The 25,564-nt window shown below is 39.8% G+C and overlaps 1 protein-coding gene and 1 long non-coding RNA gene across 2 annotated transcripts; one reads left to right on the forward strand and one right to left on the reverse strand.

Moving 5' to 3' along the window:
* The first annotated feature begins 1,850 nt into the window (after positions 1 to 1,850).
* Positions 1,851 to 6,042, forward strand: LOC145652939 (uncharacterized). Its single transcript, XR_014119224.1, has 3 exons — positions 1,851 to 2,103; positions 4,992 to 5,108; positions 5,823 to 6,042. It is a non-coding gene; the product is annotated as an uncharacterized LOC145652939 (long non-coding RNA).
* A 3,160-nt stretch (positions 6,043 to 9,202) lies between these two features.
* Positions 9,203 to 22,140, reverse strand: LOC145652894 (basement membrane-specific heparan sulfate proteoglycan core protein-like). The gene is made up of 12 exons (XM_081704720.1): positions 22,110 to 22,140; positions 20,565 to 20,864; positions 17,750 to 18,049; positions 16,316 to 16,612; positions 14,850 to 15,125; positions 13,840 to 13,944; positions 13,642 to 13,716; positions 13,393 to 13,443; positions 13,106 to 13,168; positions 12,352 to 12,429; positions 12,078 to 12,137; positions 9,203 to 11,547 (listed from the first exon to the last, which is right to left on the reverse strand). The coding sequence occupies exons 1-12, from the start codon at positions 22,138 to 22,140 to the stop codon at positions 11,540 to 11,542; spliced, it is 1,644 nt and encodes a 547-aa protein (XP_081560846.1). The 3' UTR covers positions 9,203 to 11,539.
* Between the last annotated feature and the right edge of the window lie 3,424 nt (positions 22,141 to 25,564).

Consider the following 25,564-nt stretch of genomic DNA (forward strand, 5'->3'; position numbering starts at 1 on the left):
GAAATAGCCTTGTTCTTTAAAAACTATATAGATTTTAAGAGGAATAAAATCTGAATTGTAATTATCTATATGACAATGATCATACACAGTATAACTCGCAGTGAAATGGTTTGAGAGTGCCCTGTCCAAACTGAAGAAAAAAAGGGGTGCATAAGGGGAAAAAAACAAAATTAAAATAAATAAATAAATACATGCATAAATTATATATATATATATATATATATACACACACAAAATATATATAACAATGTATGTACAATATATGTATATATACACAATGTACAATGTAGATATAGATATATGTATATGTACACAATGTACAATTCCATCTTACAAATTTACAGATTTACAGTCACATGGTAGTGGTGGTCCCCACAGTTTATCAGTTTCCCTGATTCAGGGCCCGAATGGCCTGTGGGAAGAAGCTCCTCTTCAGTCTCTCTGTCTTGGTCTTCAGGGAGCGAAAGCGTTTCCCTGACCTCAACAGAGAGAAGAGCCTATTGTTGGGATGGCTGGGGTCCTTCACAGTCCTCCTGGCCTTGGTCTGGCACCGCTTTTAATAGATGGTCTGCAGGTCAGGAAGTTCTGTATGAGTGATGCGCTCTGCTGAACGCACTACCCTTTGGAGTGCTTATCTGTCCTGCTTGGTGCTGTTCCCAAACCAGACTGTGATGTTCCCTGTGAGGATGCTCTCGATAGTGCAGGTGTAGAAGTTCCGCAGTACCTTGGAGGGCAGTCTGAAGTCTTTTAGGCGTCTGAGGTGGTAAAGACGCTGACGAGCCTTCTTGGCCAGGGAGTTGGTGTGGCGGGACCAGGACAGGTCCTGCGAGATGTGAACTCCAAGGTACCTGAAACTATCTACTCTCTCCACCGTGGTTCCATTGATCCTCACAGGTTGGTAGTGCTGCTCCTGCTTCTTGCTGCAGTCCACAATCAGCTCCTTTGTCTTGCTGACGTTTAGGAGGAGATTATTTCCCTGGCACCAGTTTTCAAGGTGTTTAATCTCCTCCAGGTAGGCCCTCTCGTCGTTGTCCGAGATCACACCCATGACAACGGTGTCGTCAGCAAACTTGACAATGATGGTGGCGCTGGAAGTGGCTGTGCAGTCGTAGGTGTGCAGTGAGTAGAGCAGGGGGCTTAGGACACAACCCTGAGGAGCTCCAGTGCTGAGGGTGAGGGTGGATGAGGCGCAGTTGCCCACCCGTACTGATTGTGGTCTGTCTGTTAGGAAGTTGGAGATCCAGTCGCACAGGGATGTATGCAGTCCTAGATCCTCCAACTTAGTAGTGAGTAGGGAGGGGATGATAGTGTTAAATGCTGAACTGTAGTCGACAAACAGCATAATGTAGTCAACAAACAGTCTAACTGGACACAAATATTAATTAGAGAAACTATCACACTCACATTTGAATGAGCAGGAGAGAGTGTAACTGCCTGGACATACTACTGACACAGGGGGGCAGTAGAGTTCACTCCTCTTATCAAAACCGTTATAAGTGACATAAAAGAGCATCACAGTCCTAATTACAAGTGTCACATTACTGGACAAAGTGTCCAAGGTGGTACTGCATGGAATAATTAAGTGACTCACAGTCATGCGTTCACGTTTTTCCCTCCAATCACAATCAGATTCCACATAATCTCCAGATAATCTCCACAAAATACAGTGATTAACAGATTAGAATTAGTATGCAGCATCATGGGTCTAACCTGTTTGTTATAATATATGTAAATACAGAGTGACTCCAGGAAGACACTGGGGGTCAGTCAGCTGTGACATGCAGTGTTCTCCATCTCTTTCCACAGATTTACCCACAACTACACTGACTGTGGTGTCTCAGAATCCTGTGTTCACTGGAGAGTCAGTCACTCTGAAGTGTGAGGTTCAGGGTTATGATGGGTGGACATATCAGTGGTATAAGAAGAAAGCTCAGAGTCAGTGGACTACAGTGTCTCAGTCTGTGTTTGACACTGTAAACAGAGACACTCTCACCATCAGTGGAGATGCTGTAGTTAATGGGGATCAGTACCAGTGTAGAGGAGAGAGACATGACAGACCAACAACATCACAGTACAGTAACACTGTTACCCTCACTGTACATGGTAAGATTACTGTCATTTCATGAATTTAATGTCTATTTCATTAACTTAAATTATTGTTTGTTAAATAATTTACAATATTTGTATTAAGCAGCATAATACACACTCCATGTATTGTGTTTACTAGGAAAAAGGAAATTGTAGATGTACAGTAATTACAGTTACATTACATTGTATTAGAGGTATACTGTAATTATGGATACACTGCATGGTATTAGACCTGTACTGTAATTAGAGTTAGACTCCATGGTATTAGACTTATACTGTAATTACAGTTACACTACATGGTACTGTAACTGAAATGCAAACTTAGTTCTTTTCTTGTTATCTTAGTGTGGCATTACACTATGGCATTACAAACTTATAATGGATCTTATAAGTGATACACTAAATTTCTAACAACAAATCAGCTCTGTTAGAGCAGGTGAAACACTGAACAGGGCTGTACTGTGGTCCTACAGGACCTTTATTTTGACACCCCTACTTTAAAATCATTTGTTTCCCCCCTGCACTACAAGACCTGATCTCACTAATAGCGCCCCCTTCTGTGTTGAAGAAGAGAGTACACAGTGACCTCACATAGTCTGGAGCAGAGAGACGTGTACTTCTCAGTAACCAGCAGCCAGTGTTCAGTTTTAGTAGGTTTTATAAGATTCCAACACATGAACTTATTGAGAGGTGAACATAAAAGCAGAATTTAAGTACTGTCTGATTTCTGCAATGGAGCCTGAGCTGGTTCAGACTGTGCAGTATAATTGTACACAAATATTGAGTAGAGAAACCATCAAACTCACATGTGAATGAGCAGGAGACAGTAACTGCCTGGACATACTACTGACACAGGGGGGCAGTAGAGTTCACTCCTCTTATCAAAACCGTTATAAGTGACATAAAAGAGCATCACAGTCCTAATTACAAGAGTCACATTACTGGACAAAGTGTCCAAGGTGGTACTGGATGGAATAATTAAGTGACTCACAGTCATGGGTTCACGTTTTACTCTCCAATCACAATCAGATCCCACATAATCTCCAGATAATCTCCACAAAACACAGTGATTAACAGATTAGAACGCAGCATTGTGGGTCTAACCTGTTTGTTATAATATATGTAAATACAGAGTGACTCCAGGAAGACACTGGGGGTCAGTCAGCTGTAACATGCAGTGTTCTCCATCTCTTTCCACTGATTTACCCACAACTACACTGACTGTGGAGCCTCAGAGTCCTGTGTTCATTGGAGAGTCAGTCACTCTGAAGTGTGAGGTTCAGGGTTATGATGGGTGGACATATCAGTGGAAGTATAAGAAGAAAGCACAGAGTCAGTGGACTACAGTGTCTCAGTCTGTGTTTGACACTGTAAACAGAGACACTCTCACCATCAGTAGAGATGCTGTAGTTAATGGGGATCAGTACCAGTGTAGAGGAGCACGAAATAACAGACCAACAACATCACAGTACAGTACCACTGTTAACCTCACTGTACATGGTAAGATTACTGTCATTTCAGGAATTTAATGTCTATTTCATTAACTTAAATTATTGTTCGTTAAATAATTTACAATATTTGTATTCAGCAGCATAATACACACTCAATGTATTGTGTTTACTAGGCAAAAATGAAAAACAGTAATTACAGTTACACTACATTGTATTAGATATATATTGTAATTACAGTTACACTGCATGGTAGTAGATCTGTACTGTAATTACAGTTACACTACATGGTACTGGAACTGAAATGCAAACTTACTTCTTTTCTTGTTATCTTAGTGTTACTATATCATTACAAACTTATAATGGATCTTAAAAGTGATGCACAAAATTTATAACAACAAATCAGCTCTCTTAGAGCAGGTGAAACACTGAACAGGGCTGTACTGTGGTCCTACAGGACCTTTATTTTGACACCCCTACTTTAAAATCATTTGTTTCCCCCCTGCACTACAAGACCTGATCTCACTAATAGCGCCCCCTTCTGTGTTGAAGAAGAGAGTACACAGTGACCTCACATAGTCTGGAGCAGAGAGACGTGTACTTCTCAGTAACCAGCAGCCAGTGTTCAGTTTTAGTAGGTTTTATAAGATTCCAACACATGATCTTATTGAGAGGTGAACATAAAAGCAGAATTTAAGTACTGTGTGATTTCTACAATGGAGCCTGAGCTGGTTCAGACTGTGCAGTCTAATTGGACACCAATATTGAGTAGAGAAACACTCACATGTGAATGAGTAGGACTGTAATCCTCAAAGTCCAGTTAAAATCCAGTTACAGAATGTTAACAGCATGTCTATAACAGCTTGTTGAGTATGCTAAGATGGTATGTATTATACCTGTTACATGTTCAGTGACTTCTCAGATTAACATCTACAGATATGAACTTGGACACTCAAATAAAGTGAAAAACAACTGAATTCATCAGATTATAAACAAATCTGATATAAATAGAAGAAAGTTCAGAGTCAGTGGACTACAGTGTCTCAGTCTGTGTTTTACACTTTAAACAGAGACACTCTCACCATCAGTGGAGATGCTGTAGATAATGGGGATCAGTACCAGTGTAGAGGAGCACGAAATGACAGACCAACAACATCAAAGAGCAGTAACATTGTTATCCTCACTGTACATGGCAAAATCATTGTTACATATTAATTTAATGTCTATTGTATTAATTTAAATTATTGATTTAAATAATGTAAACTATTTTTAGTCAGCAGCTTAATGCACACTCCATGCATTGTGTTTACTGGGCACAAGGAAATTAGCTGTACTCTTCAGCTGTGATTAATTGTGTGTGTGTGTGTGTGTGAGTGTGTGTGTATGTGTGTGTGTGTGTGTGTGTGTGTGTGTGTGTGTGTGTGTGTGTGTGTGTGTGTGTGTGTGTGTGATCAGCTCTGTCCCATTCAGAAGCTCCATTCTCCATCCTCAGTCTGCTCAGTAGTCTACTGGCAGTCTCTCCATATCTGCTAGTGTCCATCGTGCTGGGGGTCAAATGCTACAGAGCTCACAGTAAGAACTCTTCCTCTTAGACACACATTACACACACTGGAAGAAAAGAGGAACCAATCTTACATTTGTTTGAATCTGAAAGCGCATCGTAAGGTTGGTCTTTCTTCTCTGTGTTTTTATGACTTTCACCACTCTGTCATGACTCTTAATACTGCTAAGACAAGCAGGACACATGACAGTAAAGTGTCTGTTATTTGTAATCCATAAAAATCATGGTTTATAAAAGCAGTACATGGTCATGAAACCAGTAGTTAAAAACAAGAGTGAAGAGAACAATGACTGGAACCAGAAAATGTTACTTTAGGCAAGACAGCAAATACTAAAAGAAACATGAGTGTAAATACACACACTAACTAGAGCCAAACAACACACAGTCACGACAGAGCAGAGAGATCAATGAAAACAAAACAGTGCAGGTTACCATGGGAACCGCAACCACCAACAACTTAGAAGTTTTATACATAGTTTATATTTTTGTATACAGACATTTAAAACTATTTTATATGCTGGTTTAATAAAATATTGCTTTTCTCCCCACAATCATTGACAATGTCAACATGTTGCTTGCGTTGGAGACAAGACACGCTTTTTTTCCTTCTCTGAACTACAAGACCAAGACTGCAATAAACATTTATTAAATGATAATCCAATAACACCAGGGGGAGCTTTCTAACACCTACACTTTGATTTCTGTGTTTGATGTTTTTTCTACAGCTCTGACTAAAAATGCAGTCTCAGAGGAGTGAGAGTCTAAAGGAAAATACTGAAGATGGAAGGACATTGTTCTGTTTGCTTGAAGTCATTTCACATGTGAGATTGAATGTTTGAACTCTGCTAACTTACTGCCAGCTGACCATCAGTTTATATGAAGCATCGTGCAGTAATGTTTTCACTTTTAAGCACATGTTACTATTGTGTGTCATTTATTCTAATGTTAGAATATTCTCATTTATATTGGTGATCTTTTACTTTGTTGGACTGGTTTACTGCTTTTATGTTCTTATTTTGTTAACTAAATTAAAAAATCGAATAAATTGTCTGCATTATCATTGCACTGATGTTGGATGAGATATTCTGCAGCCAAAGAAACACTAAGTGTATTTTATATCAGACTCTAGATTTTAAGTAATCAACAACGAGACCACAGATTAGTGTTTTACACATTACTTCACACTGACTCTCCTCAGCTTTAATGTGAAACTGTTCACTGGGTAGTGAGGTCACTACAAAGATCATAATAGCTTGGACTTACCTGAGACAGGTCATCCATCAGATGATTGTTAGAATGAACACCAGCAGCCACACCAGCTCTGTGAGGGTAAGATCACTCATCCCTGCTGTAGGATGTATTGGCACTGATGGTCAGATACATCATCCCAGCACAGTAAATTCAGGAGGAACTGGGGTGGGTATATTAGACAGCCAGTGAACAGTCAGATCTTTATGTCCATGTGTTGGAAGCAGGAAACATTTACAAGTGTAAGGATCAGAGAGACTTGAACAAGGACCAAACTGTGATGACTAGACAGCTGAGTACAACTTAAGCAATTGAGGTTTATGGGCCTTCTTCAAGAGCCCAACACTGGGAACCTGGCAGTGGTGGGGCTTGAACCAGCAGCTTTCTAACTACAACTCAAGCACATTAACCACTGAGCTCCCACTGCCCCAATATGTTATTTTTATTATGTTGTCATCTCCTGACATCACCCCTCTACAAAATAAACATCTCCTTATCTAGCGTATCTAGCACCTACCTTCCTGAATCCCAGGGTGCTTTAGAAAGATTTCACCAAACCTTAAAGTCCAAGCTGAGAACGTTTTGTTTGCCGCATGAGAAAGACTGGGAGGTGGACCTCCCCCTCTTTCTGTATCACTGCATCACTACCTGGTTTGGGAACTGCACCGTCTTTGACCGCAAGACCCTTCAGAGAATAGTGAGAACAGCTGAGAAGATCATTGGGGTCTCTCTGCCCTCCATCACAGACATCTACACAACACGTTGCATCCGAAAAGCTTCCAGCAACGTGGAAGACCCCACACTCCGCTCACACAAACTGTTCACCCTTTCGCCGTCTGGTAATAGGTACCACAGCATCTGGTCCCTCACCTCTAGACTGTGCAACAGCTTCTTCCCAGAAGCCATCGGACTCCTGAACTCTGGCTAACTCCAGTTACAAACAAATAGAGTGCTGGACTGAATCAGCACTGTGCTCTGAACTGTTCTGGCTGCTACCAGTGACTGCTATGTTCAGTATAGCATGTCACTGACTCCTGTGCACAACCCACTTTACATATTCTCAGTACTGTACTGGTCAAAATAAAGACACTGTCTGTTCATTGTGTATTGGTCCTGTCCTGCATTTATTGTGTAACATTATTGCACTGTATTGTATTGTTTGCAGTCGTGTAGTATGTTGTCTGTTTCACTTGTTTTGTCTTGCAGCATGGTCCTGGAGGAACATTGTTTCATTTTTGCTGTGCACTTGTATATAGCTGAAATGACAATAAAGCCTTATGAACCTTCGAAGTGGTCAGACATTAATTAAAATTTAAATTCAAAAGAACTGTGTTTTGATGTGGTGGTTGTTCTGGTTGAAACAGCACAAGTTTACACCTGGGAAATTATACGATGCTGTGTGTCATAAATAAATACTGGCCTTGACCAACCTGTCCCACTCTGTAAAATAAAACACAGTTCCTGCTTCTGAAAGGTAAATTAACAGTCGACAATGTCCACGTGGCTTTTTGTTAATGCTTTGATGTTAATGAGCCGCCCTCATACTGGAGAAGTAGATACGCATGCGCAGAAAGCCGTCCTTCTGCAGTTCGGATATCGTCTGGATAAATAGAAAGTAAACAGATCGGACGGAGGAGCAGACGAAGATATTACATTTGGGACCTGGGAGGGAAATCATTTCAAAAGTATTTTTATTTTATCGTCCAAGTTTTCCTTAGTTAACAGTTCCCCTTGCTGAGGAAGCTCATCGTAACTCCAGATATATTTAATGTGGCGTTTCACAATCCTTCCTAAATCCAGAGGATGGGTTAATATATTAAATATTTAAAGTATTTTTAAACATTATTCAGTAAATGTAATAACATTTGTTAATTCCAATAATACTGAGGCTTATGTCTGATAGTTATTAGAATATCCAGTGATTCTGGTCGGTACAATATCTTGAGTTGTCCTACTTCAGAAAAGCGTTGACAGGAACGCTGACGTCACTATAACCGTTACCAATCTGTGCACGAGGACAGTCCGCGTGAGACTCTACGTTTGCTCGTTCTAAATCAGAACACTTTTTAAAGTTCCGCGGGAAATTAAAGCCTCTGCTGTGAACCACGTGACATGACACCAATGGCAATTTGACTTTATGTTCGACTGGTATCAAGAAATAAAACCATTGTCATGTCTGTGATGAAACTGATCATGAAGTAAACATAACCAAAACCACAAAGTGGTTGATTATACAGCTACAGAAATCAGTGGAAAATAATGAGCTTGATGACTGAATTTGCACTATGCTAAAGTAGGAGAGTAACACTTGTGTGAATGGTGGCTGATGGGTAATTCTCCATATGTAGGAGAGCATATCTATGTAAGTTCAAATGACATTATTTCTTTACGTATTTGACCAAGAACCACCGTCATACATGTTATACAGTATAAGAACTATATGTGTTAAATATTTATGTGAAATGGCACATGAAATATTACATTGTATATGAAAGGGGCCATAAGTAAAGTTATAAATGTTTTAGAACAATTTTATCAAGTTCATGAATGTTGCTTTACAGACCACTTGCATCTGATCAAGGTACATAAAGCACATCTTTGCCTTTTGCATTAACAGTAAATAATAATAAAACAAAAGAAAACGCCAATAAAATGCTTTATTTGAAATATAATCTCTAGAGGCTTGTATTACTAAAACATCAATAAAATGATCCAACCAGTTAAAAGGGTTTCAGATGTTGTGTTTTGAGTCTCAGTGCCCTCACACACATACTGAGAAAACCAGACCTGACAACAAAGAGGAAAGTGACGTCCACACACACACACACGAGACCAGAAAACATGTGAGGAACCAAAGTTTAACCCGAGTGAGTTTAATGTGTGGTGGATAAATCCTAAACACACATCCAGTACCACAATCTGAAACAGCAGGCATAGGTCAAAAATACCATGATGCTTTTATCCAAAGCAACTTACAATTATGACAGAACACAACTTCAGTAATTGAGGGTTGAGAGCCTTGCTCAGGGATTCAACAGTAGCAATGGTGGGGCTTGAACCCACAAGCCTCAAATTACAAGTCAAGTACCTTAACCACTGAGCTACCACTGTCTGAATAGATAAAATAAGCTCAAAAACCTGTTAGACTGATTAAGACTTAAAGAACATGTCGGGATTGCAGACTACAAAGTAGCAGCAAGACTCCCCAACTAAACTAAACAACATAAGAAGCTTAATCACACTAATACTAATCACCAAACAAGGGTGCAACACAATGGAGTGATTGACAAGGGGGAGAAGCTCAGTACTGCAGTGGGACTGATCCCTGCTGACCAGAGGTAGTGTCCTCCTAAACCAGTGGATCAGTCCATTTCTGTGATACTGACACTATTATAAAGTAATAGTGGTGGTTCTGGTGTCATTAGTAATGGTGGAACAGTCCAGTTCTGTGATACTGACTGTAATATGTACTTCAGTCTGTAGTGTTGAGTCTCACTGGCAATGACCACTAGAGAACATCATTGTCATGATTAGTCCCTTCCAGCTTCTGTGTTCCCTCATTGTCCAGTCGTTGTAGCAGTCCAGGGTTATATTACCAACACGGAGAGTACAGGGATACATGATTAAACAAACAAAACACACGAAGGCAAACAGGGGAAGCAGGCTATAACAAAGACAAGGAAACACGAAGGCACAGAGTACAAAGAAACACAACCTCTCAGATAAACATGCAATAAACAGTATCGATACCGGAAACATGAAAGGGTTTAAATACATGAACTTAACAAGGGAGAAACGAGGGACAGGTGTAAGCAATCAAACGAGGGGCGGAGAAAATGAAACTATGACATGGAACTAAAATACACAAGACAAGGAAAACATGGAACAAGGAAGCTGGGAGGGACTAATCATGACAATCATCAGTATTAGGATTAAGGTTAGGATTAGGATTAGAAATTGAGTAAAGAAGAGTCAGGATCTTGTACTGATCCTCAGAGTCCTGATGTTTATTTGTGCACATATAAAAACTTCAGATCAGATTTTACTTCATCAAAAAGAAGGGTGCTAATCTAACAATGAGTAGTTAATACAACAACTCAGAAGTGAGATCAGGAGGAGATGAAGAAGTAGGATAGACAGAGAGAGAGAGGAGGAGGAGAGAGGAGGATGATAGATAGAGAGACAGGAGGAAAAGTGATGGAAGGATGATAGATACAGAGAGAGAGACAGGAGGAAGAGAGAGCAGGATGATAGAGAGAGAGAGGTGTGGACGAGGCCTGAGAGTCATCACCTCCTGAGAGTCATCACCTCCTGAGAGTCATCACCTCCTGACAGTCATCACCTCCTGATCTTGATACATCACAGACAGACAACACGACACAGAAGAGTTACAGAGACATTTAGAAAAGTGCAGAAATACAAACATAATATAAAACTTAATCAAAAATAATCACAAAATAAAACAAATACATACTGAATCCTTCACCCTAGTGAGGCTCACTACAGAAGATCACCAGAATTAGGGTTGGGGTTCAACCCTAATGAGGCTCACTACAGAAGATCACCAGGAATCTCCAAGTCTTTAATTTACAAAGTGCTGCAGTTACATAGCACTGCAAAAAATAAAAATCTTGGCTCAAAGGTTAAAAAGTGGAGCTTAATGTTTCTCTCTAGGTGACTCTAGTAACAAACACACAAAGATAAACAGTCACTCAATCACAAGCTTCAGAACAGCTGAAAAGACAGAAAGTCTGTTGGCAGTGAAGCCCCACAGAACTCACACACTCATCTCCTCTACAGAGAAGGAACTCCAACACCACTGAATCTGATTCTCCTGGAATGTTTATGCTACAACCAGTGCACTTCATATTTAGATTCACATGATAAAACACACAAACAAAACAATTCTAATGTTATCAAGCATTTCTACACTAAGAGTGAAACTAGTATGTTCCTTATGGTAAAACCACACTTTCACTGTAAGAGATTTTACCTCCAACCTGTTACATCTCCATCTGTTATAAAACACCTTCCTGTTGTAGACATGAGTATCTGACATGATCATTTAAAAAGTGTTTCAACTAAATAAATGAATGAACACTTGGATAAGAGGGTTTAAACTCCTGGTCTTGTAGAAACTTGAGGGAGTAACACAGGAGAATGAATTCTGTTTCCCAGCAGTCTCTGCTGTTCCTCAACAACCTTGACAAAGATGATTTGAAAACATTCATTAGGATCAGTCATTATTTCTGTTTAATGTACATAGAATCACTGTCAGTTCAGCTCCACTCTACCTGTCTTCTATTTAACAAAGCTGGTAGGTTCAGTTCTGTGCACATAAACAGTAAAGGGCTCTTACATGTTTCATGATTGTTTATTAATTAATATAAACCTAAGCAGAAGTCACTTTGCATTGATATTCAGTTTCACTTGAAATAAGGTTTAAAATGAACACTGGCTCCTTTTTCACTGAGTCATGTTTATTACAAATCTTCCAAGCACAGCAGCTGGTACTGACAGTAATGAATGGAGTGGAGATCAGTGAGCACTCTATGGAGTGATATCTGCTGACTGGCTTCAGCTCTGTTTCCTTCACTGTTAGCTGGTTTTGAAGGACTGGTTTAAGGTCTTCTTATGACCAGTTATAGTGTTCCTTTAGGTCTTTGGGTGCAGTAGTGGCTCAGTACAGCCTGGTACCTCTGAAATGATACCATAGATATTGGCTCTCTGACCTTTGTGTGAGTCCTGCCTCAGCTCTGAGTATACAGTGTCTGCCCCCACACTGCTTTTCTCTAGTAGGGACAAAAGAGCCTGAATTAGACCACAGGAAGAACTCCAACCCTCCAAATGATTAAACACAACATGACCTGAATAACCTACAGTGGGTAACTAAGCACACAGTTACTAAGCAGTGAATCAAAACATAGAATCTTAAGAGTTCTTCAGGTCAGCTGTATCTTGGTGTGTCACTGCTGTAGGTGACTAAAGTTTCTCCTTTTCATGTACCTTCTTTTTTCTTTGCTTTCTGTTTTGGTTTCAGTTTGATCTCAGCATAAATGACTTCACTGGGTCCAGCACCAGTGTCTGCAGTAACAGAACAAAACCAAAGCAAACACAGGCATGACCTCTCACTGACCTTTAGTGTTCTAACCAATCAACCAATAACAGCTCATCATACACACTTCTTTCCAACAATGCACTGCTGCTGCTTTTGGAGACCAGCATGTGTTTCCTTTGTCTCATGTGATGATTATATAGTAGATATATATAGTAGTATATATACAGTAGTGATGTAGATCAGACTGTATTCTCCAGTGTGTCGTTATATAATACCTGTTATTTTATGTATAATAGAGTTATGTAGATCAGACTGTGTTCTCCAGTGTGTAGTTAAACAGAACCTGTTACTTATATGTATAATAGAGTGATGTGGATCAGACTGTATTCTCCAGTGTGTAATTATATAATACCTGTTATTTTATGTATATTAGAGTTATGTAGATCAGACTGTGTTCTCCAGTGTGTAGTTATACAGAGCCTGTTACTTATATGTATAATAGAGTGATGTAGATCAGACTGTGTTCTCCAGTGTGTAGTTAAACAGAACCTGTTACTTATATGTATAATAGAGTGATGTAGATCAGACTGTATTCTCCAGTGTGTAGTTATACAGAGCCTGTTACTTATATGTATAGTAGAGTGATGTTGTGTGTGTGTGAGGTTTGAATTAAATCCCAGTGTGAGGGTGATGTGGCTGTACCTTTATTCCTGCTTTTCTTGTTGTGTTTCATGACCTGAGCATAAGTGACATCACTAAGGTCATCTGCAGGTTCATCAGAGTGCAGTGTGTTTATCACAGAGTACAGTGTGTTCATAACAGAGTACAGTGTGTTTATCACAAAGTACAGTGTGTTTATCACAGAGTGCAGTGTGTTTATCACAGAGTACACTGTGTTTATTACTACAAAAGGTTCCTGGGCTTTACTGTGTAGCTGCACTCCGTCCAAGTCTTTCACTGCTGCACTCAATGGGAGATGAAATCGTTACCTGTGCTGCTCCTGTCTGCTGGCTCAGCTGTGTCATATATGTGGGAAGATTCTGGGGTTAAAAGAAAAGTCTATTTAATAAATGCTAAGATGAAAGATTACTGGACACAGTACAGAATGAATCACAAGTGATGAAGGATTATTTCAATTGTCTTAGAGAAGATACATCTTTAAGTTAATTGTTAATAAGGAAAGTTGTTGTTGTCTCATGGTCTGAGCAGTGCGCAGTGGTGTGACTGACACCCCTCACCTCCTGACTCTCTCTGGGTCTGATCTGATGTCTGATTGATGTCTGACTGACTCCCAGTACAGCGACACAGAGATTCTGCTCCAAGGCAACATGGAAATAAAGGAAAAATGTTTAATACTATAAAAGGTTTCATGATGTGTATCATACAAACATATAATATTTAAACTATTCATAAATGACCTGCAGCTGATCTCAGACCTTTGTTGGTTTTGTAGCACCCCAGCAGGGTCAGTAAGATGAAGAACACAACCAAACTCAGTCCCACAGTCAAACCAACCAGGCCAAGAGAGGAGGAATCACCAGCTGAAACCATGGGAATCAAAACATCACATGAATCACAAAATGATTTGTCACACGTCTCTCCTCACAGACTATGTGAGCTCACTGTGTACTCTCTTCTTCAACACAGTAGGGGGCGCTATTAGTGAGATCAGGTCTTGTAGTGTACGGTGGAAACAAATGCTTTTAAATGAGGGGTGCCAAAATAAAATTCCTGTGTATCACTTATAAGATCCATTATAAGTTGGTAATGATATGAACAAGAAAATAAGTAAATTAGAATTTCACAGCAGTATTACTGGAATAAAGGTATATTTACAGTATGTTTTTTACCTTTAACAAGTAAACACAATACATGTGGATTGAGTGTGTTCTGCTACTGTCTACAAAGAGCTTAAATGAGTAAAATAGATGTTAAACTCATGAAATGACTGTGATCTTACCATGTAGACTCAGGGAAACAGAGTTACTATACAGACCTAAATCTATCACACAGATAATCAACACAATGTTTTCTATAATCATACACTCTAAACTGTTACTCACTAGTACACAGATCTAAATCTAAATCTATCACAAGTCACTGCTGTCTGGTCCTGCAGATGTTTTAATACTGAATAAATCCATTCATTCAGAAGCACATAAAACATGTCATGTAGCAGACATGACAGTTTCCTGTTATTCAGGAAATCAAACATTTTGCGATCTGCTTTGTCATATTTCTACTAAAATATTATTGACTGCTGCCCTCTAGTGGCCAATCTGTGCACATGTCCAAGACTCCACAGTACATGTAGTGACACTTGTAATCTAATATTGTGCCAACTTTTACTGAGGGTTGACAAGTACTGATATTTCATATTTTTGCTGAATATGTAAGTGATAAATTTAATTTCTACGGTAGTTATAGACTGTAAACTGTTCCTCACCAGTAACATTTACCCAGATTGCATCACTGTAGTTTGTGTAGTAGACTGGGTTTCCTCTGCCAGCTCTGCACCAGTACTGGCCTCCATCAGAGGGCGCCACTGAGCTGATGTTGTAGGAGTTTGTTGCAGTGTTGGTCTCATTCTCAGGGTTCTGTGTGTGTCTGGACCAGTAAAAACTCCATCCAGCAGGCTGGTCCAGCTTACAGTGCAGAGTCACTGGGTTTCCCACCAGTGCAGCTCCTGTAAAGCTTGATGTGAGTTCAGGTGTAGGTTTAACTGTTGATGGAGATGAAACACACAGTTCAGGACATGCAATGGCAGAGTGCATAGAGATATCTATGAAATGACTAACATTCTCAAATTAAAAATAGATGAAGTATTTAAGTAGTTTATACATTTTAAAATAAAAACAATAGACTCTCAGTAACATAATGTAGTAGTAGTAAAGCAACTGAACATTCAGGAATTTAATCAACAGACTTTTAATTAACTGTTTATATCAGATTTGTTTATAATCTGATGAATTCAGTTGTTTTTCACTTTATTTGGGTGTCCAAGTTCTTATCTGTAGATGTTAACCTGAGAAGTCACTGAACATGTAACAGGTATAATACATACCATCTTAGCATACTCAACAAGTTGTTATAGACATGCTGTTAACATTCTGTAACTGGATTTTAACTGGACTTTGAGATGGGGTTGGGGTCAGGATTACAGTCCTGCTCATTCACATGTGAGTGTTTCTCTACTCAATATTTGTGTCCAATTAGACTGCACAGTCTGAACCAGCTCAGGCTCCATTGTAGAAATCACACAGTACTTAAATTCTGCTTTTATGTTCACCTCTCAATAAGATCATGTGTTGGAATCTTATAAAACCTACTAAAACTGAATACTGGCTGGTGGTCACTGAGAAGTACACGTCTCTCTGCTCCAGACTATGTGAGGTCACTGTGTACTCTCTTCTTCAACACAGAAGGGGGCGCTATTAGTGAGATCAGGTCTTGTAGTGCAGGGGGGAAACAAATGCCTTTAAAGTAGGGCTGTCAAAAATAAAAGTCCTGTAGGACCACAGTACAGCCCTGTTCAGTGTTTCACCTGCACTAAGAGAGCTGATTTGTTGTTATAAATTTTGTGCATCACTTTTAAGATCCATTATAAGTTTGTAATGATATAGTAACACTAAAATAACAAGAAAAGAAGTAAGTTTGCATTTCAGTTACAGTACCAAGTAGTGTAACTGTAATTACAGTACAGGTCTACTACCATGCAGTGTAACTGTAATTACAATATATATCTAATACAATGTAGTGTAACTGTAATTACTGTTTTTCATTTTTGCCTAGTAAACACAATACATTGAGTGTGTATTATGCTGCTGAATACAAATATTGTAAATTATTTAACGAACAATAATTTAAGTTAATGAAATAGACATTAAATTCCTGAAATGACAGTAATCTTACCATGTACAGTGAGGTTAACAGTGGTACTGTACTGTGATGTTGTTGGTCTGTTAATTCGTGCTCCTCTACACCGGTACTGATCCGCATTAACTACAGCATCTCCATTGATGGTGAGAGTGTCTCTGTTTACAGTGTAAAACACAGACTGAGACACTGTAGTCCACTGACTCTGTGCTTTCTTCTTATACCACTGATATGTCCACCCATCATAACCCTGAACCTCACACTTCAGAGTGACTGACTCTCCAGTGAACACAGGACTCTGAGACTCCACAGTCAGTGTAGTTGTGGGTAAATCTGTGGAAAGAGATGGAGAACACTGCATGTTACAGCTGACTGACCCCCAGTGTCTTCCTGGAGTCACTCTGTATTTACAGATATTATAATAAAAAGGTTCGACACATGATGCTGTGTTCTAATATGTTAATCATTGTGTTTTGTGGAGATTATCTGGAGATTATGTGGGATCTGATTGTGATTGGAGGGTAAAACGTGAACCCATGACTGTGAGTCACTTAATTATTCCATCCAGTACCACCTTGGACACTTTGTCCAGTAATGTAATTAGGACTGTGATGCTCTTTTATGTCACTTATAACGGTTTTGATAAGAGGAGTGAACTCTACTGCCCCCCTGTGTCAGTAGTATGTCCAGGCAGTTACTGTCTCCTGCTCATTCACATGTGAGTTTGATGGTTTCTCTATGCAATATGTGTGTACAATTATACTGCACAGTCTGAACCAGCTCAGGCTCCATTGCAGAAATCAGACAGTACTTAAATTCTGCTTTTATGTTCACCTCTCAATAAGTTCATGTGTTGGAATCTTATAAAACCTACTAAAACTGAACACTGGCTGCTGGTCACTGAGAAGTAGACGTCTCTCTGCTCCAGACTATGTGAAGCCACTGTGTACTCTCTTCTTCAACACAGAAGGGGGCGCTATTAGTGAGATCAGGTCTTGTAGTGCAGGGGGGAACAAATGCCTTTAAAGTAGGGCTGTCAAAATAAAAGTCCTGTAGGACCACAGTACAGCCCTGTTCAGTGTTTCACCTGCTCTAACAGCGCTGATTTGTTGTTAGAAATTTAGTGTATCACTTATAAGATCCATTATAAGTTTGTAATGCCATAGTGTAATGCCACACTAAGATAACAAGAAAAGAAGTAAGTTTGCATTTCAGTTACAGTACCATGTAGTGTAACTGTAATTACAGTATAAGTCTAATACCATGCAGTGTCACTGTAATTACAGTATAACTCTAATACAATGTAATGTAACTGTAATTACTGTACATCTACAATTTCCTTTTTCCTAGTAAACACAATACATGGAGTGTGTATTATGCTGCTTAATACAAATATTGTAAATTATTTAACAAACAATAATTTAAGTTAATTAAATAGACATTAAATTCATGAAATGACAGTAATCTTACCATGTACAGTGAGGGTAATAGTGTTACAGTACTGTGATGTTCTTGGTCTGTTATTTCGTGCTCCTCTACACTGGTACTGATCCCCATTAACTACAGCATCTCCACTGATGGTGAGAGTGTCTCTGTTTACAGTGTCAAACACAGACTGAGACACTGTAGTCCACTGACTCTGAGCTTCCTTCTTATACCTCCACTGATATGTCCACCAATAATAACCCTGAACCTCACACTTCAGAGTGACTGACTCTCCAGTGAACACAGGACTCTGAGGCTCCACAGTCAGTGTAGTTGTGGGTAAATCTGTGGAAAGAGATGGAGAACACTGCATGTTACAGCTGACTGACCCCCAGTGTCTTCCTGGAGTCACTCTGTATTTACATATATTATAACAAACAGGTTAGACCCATGATGCTGCATTCTAATTCTAATCTGTTAATCACTGTATTTTGTGGAGATTATCTGGAGATTATGTGGAATCTGATTGTGATTGGAGGGAAAAACGTGAACGCATGACTGTGAGTCACTTAATTATTCCATGCAGTACCACCTTGGACACTTTGTCCAGTAATGTGACACTTGTAATTAGGACTGTGATGCTCTTTTATGTCACTTATAACGGTTTTGATAAGAGGAGTGAACTCTACTGCCCCCTGTGTCAGTAGTATGTCCAGGCAGTTACACTCTCTCCTGCTCATTCAAGTGTGAGTGTGATAGTTTCTCTAATTAATATTTGTGTCCAGTTAGACTGTTTGTCGACTACATTATGCTGTTTGTCGACTACAGTTCAGCATTTAACACTATCATCCCCTCCCTACTCACTACTAAGTTGGAGGATCTAGGACTGCATACATCCCTGTGCGACTGGATCTCCAACTTCCTAACTGACAGACCACAATCAGTACGGGTGGGCAACTGCGCCTCATCCACCCTCACCCTCAGCACTGGAGCTCCTCAGGGTTGTGTCCTAAGCCCCTGCTCTACTCAATGTACACCTACGACTGCACAGCCACTTCCAGCTCCACCATCATTGTCAAGTTTGCTGACGACACCGTTGTCATGGGTCTGATCTCGGACAACGACGAGAGGGCCTACCTGGAGGAGATTAAACACCTAGAAAACTGGTGCCAGGGAAATAATCTCCTCCTAAACGTCAGCAAGACAAAGGAGCTGATTGTGGACTGCAGCAAGAAGCAGGAGCAGCACTACCAACCTGTGAGGATCAATGGAACCACGGTGGAGAGAGTAGATAGTTTCAGGTACCTTGGAGTTCACATCTCGCAGGACCTGTCCTGGTCCCGCCACACCAACTCCCTGGCAAAGAAGGCTCGTCAGCGTCTTTACCACCTCAGACGCCTAAGAGACTTCAGATTGCCCTCCAAGGTACTGCGGAACTTCTACACCTGCACTATCGAGAGCAACCTCACAGGGAACATCACAGTCTGGTTTGGGAACAGCACCAAGCAGGACAGATAAGCACTCCAAAGGGTGGTGTGTTCAGCAGAGCACATCACTTATACAGAACTTCCTGACCTGCAGACCATCTATTAAAAGCGGTGCCAGACCAAGGCCAGGAGGATTGTGAAGGACCCCAGCCATCCCAACAATAGGCTCTTCTGTTTGTTGAGGTCAGGGAAACGCTTTCGCTCCCTGAAGACCAAGACAGAGAGACTGAAGAGGAGCTTCTTCCCACAGGCCATTCGGGCCCTGAATCAGGGAAACTGATAAACTGTGGGGACCACCACTACCATGTGACTGTAAATCTGTAAATTTGTAAGATGGAATTGTACATTGTGTACATATACATATATCTATATATACATTGTACATTGTGCATATATACATATATTGTACATACATTGTTATATATATTTTGTGTGTGTGTGTGTGTGTGTATATATATATATATATATATATATATAATTTATTTATTTATTTATTTTAATTTAGTTTTTTCCCCTTATGCACCCCTTTTTTTTCTTCAGTTTGGACAGGGCACTCTCAAACCATTTCATTGCGAGTTATACTGTGTATGACTGTATGTGACAAATAAACCAAACTTGAAACTTGAAACTTGACTGCACAGTCTGAACCAGCTCAGGCTCCATTGTAGAAATCACACAGTACTTAAATTCTGCTTTTATGTTCACCTCTCAATAAGATCATGTGTTGGAATCTTATAAAACCTTCTAAAACTGAACACTGGCTGCTGGTCACTGAGAAGTACACGTCTCTCTGCTCCAGACTATGTGAGGTCACTGTGTACTCTCTTCTTCAACACAGAAGGGGGCGCTATTAGTGAGATCAGGTCTTGTAGTGCAGGGGGGAAACAAATGCCTTTAAAGTAGGGCTGTCAAAATAAAAGTCCTGTAGGACCACAGTACAGCCCTGTTCAGTGTTTCACCTGCTCTAACAGAGCTGATTTGTTGTTAGCAATTTTGAGTATCACTTTTAAGATCCATTATATGTTTGCAATGACATAGTAACACTAAGATAACAAAAAAAAAGTAAGTTTGCATTTCAGTTCCATTACCATGTAGTGTAACTGTAATTACAGTATAACTCTAATACCATGTAGTGTAACTGTAATTACAGTACAGGTCTAATACTATGCAGTGTAACTGTAATTACAGTACAGCTCTAATACCATGTAGTGTAACTGTAATTACTGTACATCTTCAATTTCATTATTGCCTAGTAAACACAACACATGGAGTGTGTATTATGCTACTGAATACAAATAGTGTAAATTATTTAACAAACAATAATTTAAGTTAATAAAATAGACATTAAATTCATGAAATGACAGTAATCTTACTGTATACAGTGAGGGTAACAGTGTTACTGTACTGTGATGTTGTTGGTCTGTTATTTCGTGCTCCTCTACACCGGTACTGATCCCCATTAACTAGAGCATCTCCACTGATGGTGAGAGTGTCTCTGTTTACAGTGTAAAACACAGACTGAGACACTGTAGTCCACTGACTCTGAGCTTCCTTCTTATACCTCCACTGATATGTCCACCAATAATAACCCTGAACCTCACACTTCAGAGTGACTGACTCTCCAGTGAACACAGGACTCTGAGACTCCACAGTCAGTGTAGTTGTGGGTAAATCTGTGGAAAGAGATGGAGAACACTGCATGTTACAGCTGACTGACCCCCAGTGTCTTCCTGGAGTCACTCTGTATTTACATATATTATAACAAACAGGTTAGACACATGATGCTACATTCTAATCTGTTAATCACTGTGTTTTGTGGAGAATATCTGGAGATTATGCGGGGATCTGATTGTGATTTGGAAGGTAAAACGTGAACTCATGACTGAGAGTCACTTAATTATTCCATTCAGTACCACCTTGGACACTTTGTCCAGTAATGTGACATTTGTAATTAGGACTGAGATGCTCTTTTATGTCACTTAAACACTTTTGTAACAGCAGAGTAAAAGCACAGTTATAGTTTCCATTTTGCCCTCCACAAGAAACAGAATACATGTGGACTCAGTGTGTATTATGTTACTGACTACCAAGAGTTTATTTGAACAAAAGAGTTTAAATTTGTCACGTCCGCAGACCTGAGCGTTCCCCGTTTCCCTAGCAACCGAGTCACTTCCAGGTTGTCGTTGGTCTCCATGGTTCCGTGTCTCCTCCCCTTTGTGTCCAGCTGTTCCGAGTTTGTCTCTGATTACGTTCCTGTGTGAAGCCCGTTCCTACTTTTGTTTAGTTATATGTCGTTTGTTCTGGCCCCTGTGTGTTTAGTTATATGTCGTTTGTTCTAGCCCCTGTGTGTTTAGTTATATGTCGTTTGTTCTAGCCCCTGTGTGTTTAGTTATATGTCGTTTGTTCTAGCTCCCGTGTGTTTAGTTATATGTCGTTTGTTCTAGCTCCCGTGTGTTTAGTTATATGTCGTTTGTTCCAGTGCCTGTTTGTCTCTCATTAGATCTCATTTGTTCTCTATCGTATGTAGTTTGTTTATTCCTGTTTAATCTCGCATCCTCGCCCCGCGTTGATGTTTCCCTCTGCTGTTTTCCTTGTTTAGTTCTCTGCTGTTCCCTCATCTGTAATATTTTCTGTGAGCTTTAGTTAATGTTATTTTGTCTAACTTAGTCTCGCCCTCAGCCTATTAGCCTGTTATTGTTCTGTTAGCCTGTTCCTCTTATGTTTGCTTATTCTTTGTTCTGGTCGGTATTGTTAGTCTGTGTCTGTTAATAAACACATTTAGTTTTTCTATCCCATCCGTCCCTTATATTATGGCTTCGCTGGTTATTTCAGTTTCTCATAACATCCAACGCGTCGACATTTCGCAAGTGTGTTCACTCTCCACCCCTTCAGCATTACAAATATATGAAATAAATCACCTTGAGCAAGTCCAGCTTGAACAAATGACATCAGCACTATAAACATAAAAAGAACATATGAATATGAACAATGAAATAATTAATTTCTTAAAGAAAACATGATCGCAAAACATTGCAGACACAGTTAAAAAAAGTATGTATAACTGTTCATTTAACCACAAACATCATAACATCCTGTTTATTACTTTAATAAGTATATTGTCTAAACTCTGCTTCAAATGGAGTGGGGGAAACTGCCGTTTTTACAAACATGCTAATTAAACAAAAGTGAAAGAAATTAATCTGTCGTGATAAAACATGTTTAGAGAACTTTAGAGCGCTGAAGGTTGTGAACACAAGGGGGCGACATTGACTTATGTTTCTGAGGAGAGTGGCGTGTGCTGTGGTATGAGCAGATCCACTACTGCTGTGTCACAGTTCCTGTCACGAATGGCCACCCTCCTCCCGTCCCTGATGTCACGGTTTCCCTGTCTTCCAGCTCTCCCTGGTTCCATGCCTTAGTTTCGTTTTCTCCGCCCCTGTCTGTTCCTCTATTCCACTCCTTGTTTTAGCTTCCGCTGTTCCCGTGTATCTGTTTCGTATCTGATTGTCTTGCTTATTTAAGCTCTGTAGTTTGGTCTTCTGCTTGTTGGTCTATGGTAAGTTACGTCTCTCTGTCAGGTTTGCCGCTGTTGTCACTGCTTTTCTGTGTAGTCCAGCCGTGTGTTATATTACTCTCAGCACCCCTTAGCCTCTGTTTATTTTACCGTTCGTGTTTCCTCATTTAATAAACCGCCTCCTGCATTTTGCATTCTACCTCTCGGCTTGTTCCTGTTGGAAGCGTAACAGTTCCACAGTGTCTGTTATTTATGAACATCCTATCCAGCATTCTCTAAGTGTTTACAAGGTTATATGAAGAAACACACTGTGTAACGTGGAGCGATAGAGAGCTGGACGCAGACGATGAGAAGAGCGAGATTTATTAAGGGACAATCCAGAATCTGCGTCAGTAAGTCAGACCAGGGTCATAGCACCGATACGAACAGATCCAGGAAATGTATTAAACAAAAAATACAAAATCTGGAAAATCAACAGGCAAACCGAGAGAAAACAGGGTACAGATACACAGACAACAAGGCAAAGTGGTCAAAATTCTCAAATGAAGCGCGTTTTATTTGTAAAATTTGTTTTGGACGCTTTTGCACCACAAAACATTTTTCACTACGCTGTAAAATCTGCTCCAAAAACCATTTAAAAACGCCGCATTTTACACCGTTTATATGTCAGTTGAAAAGCCGTAAAAAGCGTCGTTTTAAGGGCTCTAAACGTTTTGGCTTGCTTACAACGGCATTTAAAACACCATTTTATTGTCTGATGAGCTCTGCCTATTGGGTTCGACAGCCAATAGACGAACGCATTCACTCACGAACAAGGTCATACCAGACCAGTTCACTACAGATCTTAATCGGCTGCTGAACCAGTGCTCATTGAGTAATGTGTGAGCATCTAGTAATGTAAGATCACCTAAAAAGAGTGACAATGAGAATTAAGTCCATCACAGCTATGTCAGAGGATGAAACTGCTGTAGTTGGACTGCACAGGACACACAGTCAACAAACCAGACACAATAAAGCTGCTGCTGACAGTCTAATTAGTAAAATCTCCAGCCCAGTCTTTCGGGCTCTTCAGGAGGGTGAGGGATCATACAGGTGAGGTCTTTGTTTTCAAGCACAGCAGGAGTGTCTCTGACTTGCAGGTGACTCCACTGTGGTAGGGACTAACCTGACCAAGAACACACATGAACAGCACATAGAATGGGAGACAAACAAAAAAACAAATGAGCGCACACCAAACAATCTTAAAAAAAATCCAGTGTAATGTTTTATAACTCAGAAAAAAGAACAGACAAGCCAAATGGACTAGAATGAATGGGGAAAGGACATTGTATATAGATTCTCTCAACAAACGTCTCAAAGCCTATGCCAATAATTAAATATTAAGATTATCATTGTCATATAGATAATTACAATTCAGATTTTATTCCTCTTAAAATCTATATAGTTTTTAAAGAACAAGGCTATTTCTTACTAGCCATCTTCTAACCTGGGGATAACCCCTTCCATTCAGTTTTAACCAGAACAAAAGTCTGAAGTCAGCAGTTGCTATAACGACACTACCCGCACCTCTGATAGCTAGCTAGGCAACAAGCTCGACTGGCTTTCAGTCTAGTGCTAGAAGCAACTCATGACTGACCAACTACAGCTATCTTTGGGTGAGCTTTATTTTGCAGCCATTTATCAGTTAGCTAGTTGTGTCTGGTTAGTATTTTTACGAATGAACACATGTAAATCCCCAAAATAAACAAACTTGAGCACTGGTTCATCAGCCGATTAAAATCTGTAGTGAACTGATCTGGTCTGACCTTGTTCGTGAGTGAATGAAAGTTCAAGTTCAAGTCTATTAACTGTGAAACCCAATAGGCAGAGCTTATTATACTTTAAAACGGCATTTTAAACGCCGTTGTAAGCACGCCAAAATAGCGTAAAAGCGCCGTTTGTGAGCACTTAACGCGAAGCTTTTCACGGAGTTTCAACTGACATTTAAAAGGTGTAAAATATGATGTTTTTGATGGTTTTTGTAGCGTATTTTACAGCATAGTGAAAAATAGCACCATATTTTTTCATACAAAATGTTTGGCTTTCCATAGACAACGGCTTAGTACAAACACAATGAGCAGATAACGGCTAGAACAACGACCAGCAATACACTGAGGAAAACACTGGGTTTAAAAACACGACCTAACAAGGTAGAAACAAGGAACAGGGGAAAGTAATGAAGGACAGAGAACTAAACGAGGAGCTAAACTAACGAAACCAAAACCAGGATGAACTGTTTTTCTCCATCTCCCCATTTCTGCTGAAAAAGAATATAGTGGAGTTGTGTATGCACGTTCTCTCTGCTACTACAACAGATTCATGTGGTAATGGGCCTTTTGTTAGGGGGGTAGGCGTTGGTCTTAAGGGTAATAATGTATGTCTTGGTCATTTCCTGTTGATCGTCACCTTCCTTTATTGTTTACTTCTGTTACATTTTTTTGAGATTGCCGTATTTTTACCCAGTTTGTCTGTTAAAATGTTAATATACACAGTATGTTACATTCTATCACACCGTTATACTTATTAATTTACCCCAACACACAAAACAGCCCAAGCAGTGGATGTTATCTGCTGATTTTCTATAGGGTTTGTTTGTAGGCTCTACTTGACTGTTTCAACACCACACAGCATGTAGGTTTTCCCACTCATATCTGTGGTCATTCTTTGGATTTGTTGTATTCTACTGACTTCTCAATTCCTAAATTATGTTGGTATGATCCAAATCTCAAATATACAGATTGTCCAGTTTCTATAGTGATAGTGATGTCATGGCTGTCAACCCCGTCCAGGTAGTTATGAATCTTGGGGTTCTTCTTCACC

Source organism: Electrophorus electricus, chromosome 21, assembly GCF_041902795.1.
Source record: "Electrophorus electricus isolate QZ-2024a chromosome 21, ASM4190279v1, whole genome shotgun sequence".
Classification (NCBI taxonomy): domain Eukaryota; kingdom Metazoa; phylum Chordata; class Actinopteri; order Gymnotiformes; family Gymnotidae; genus Electrophorus; species Electrophorus electricus.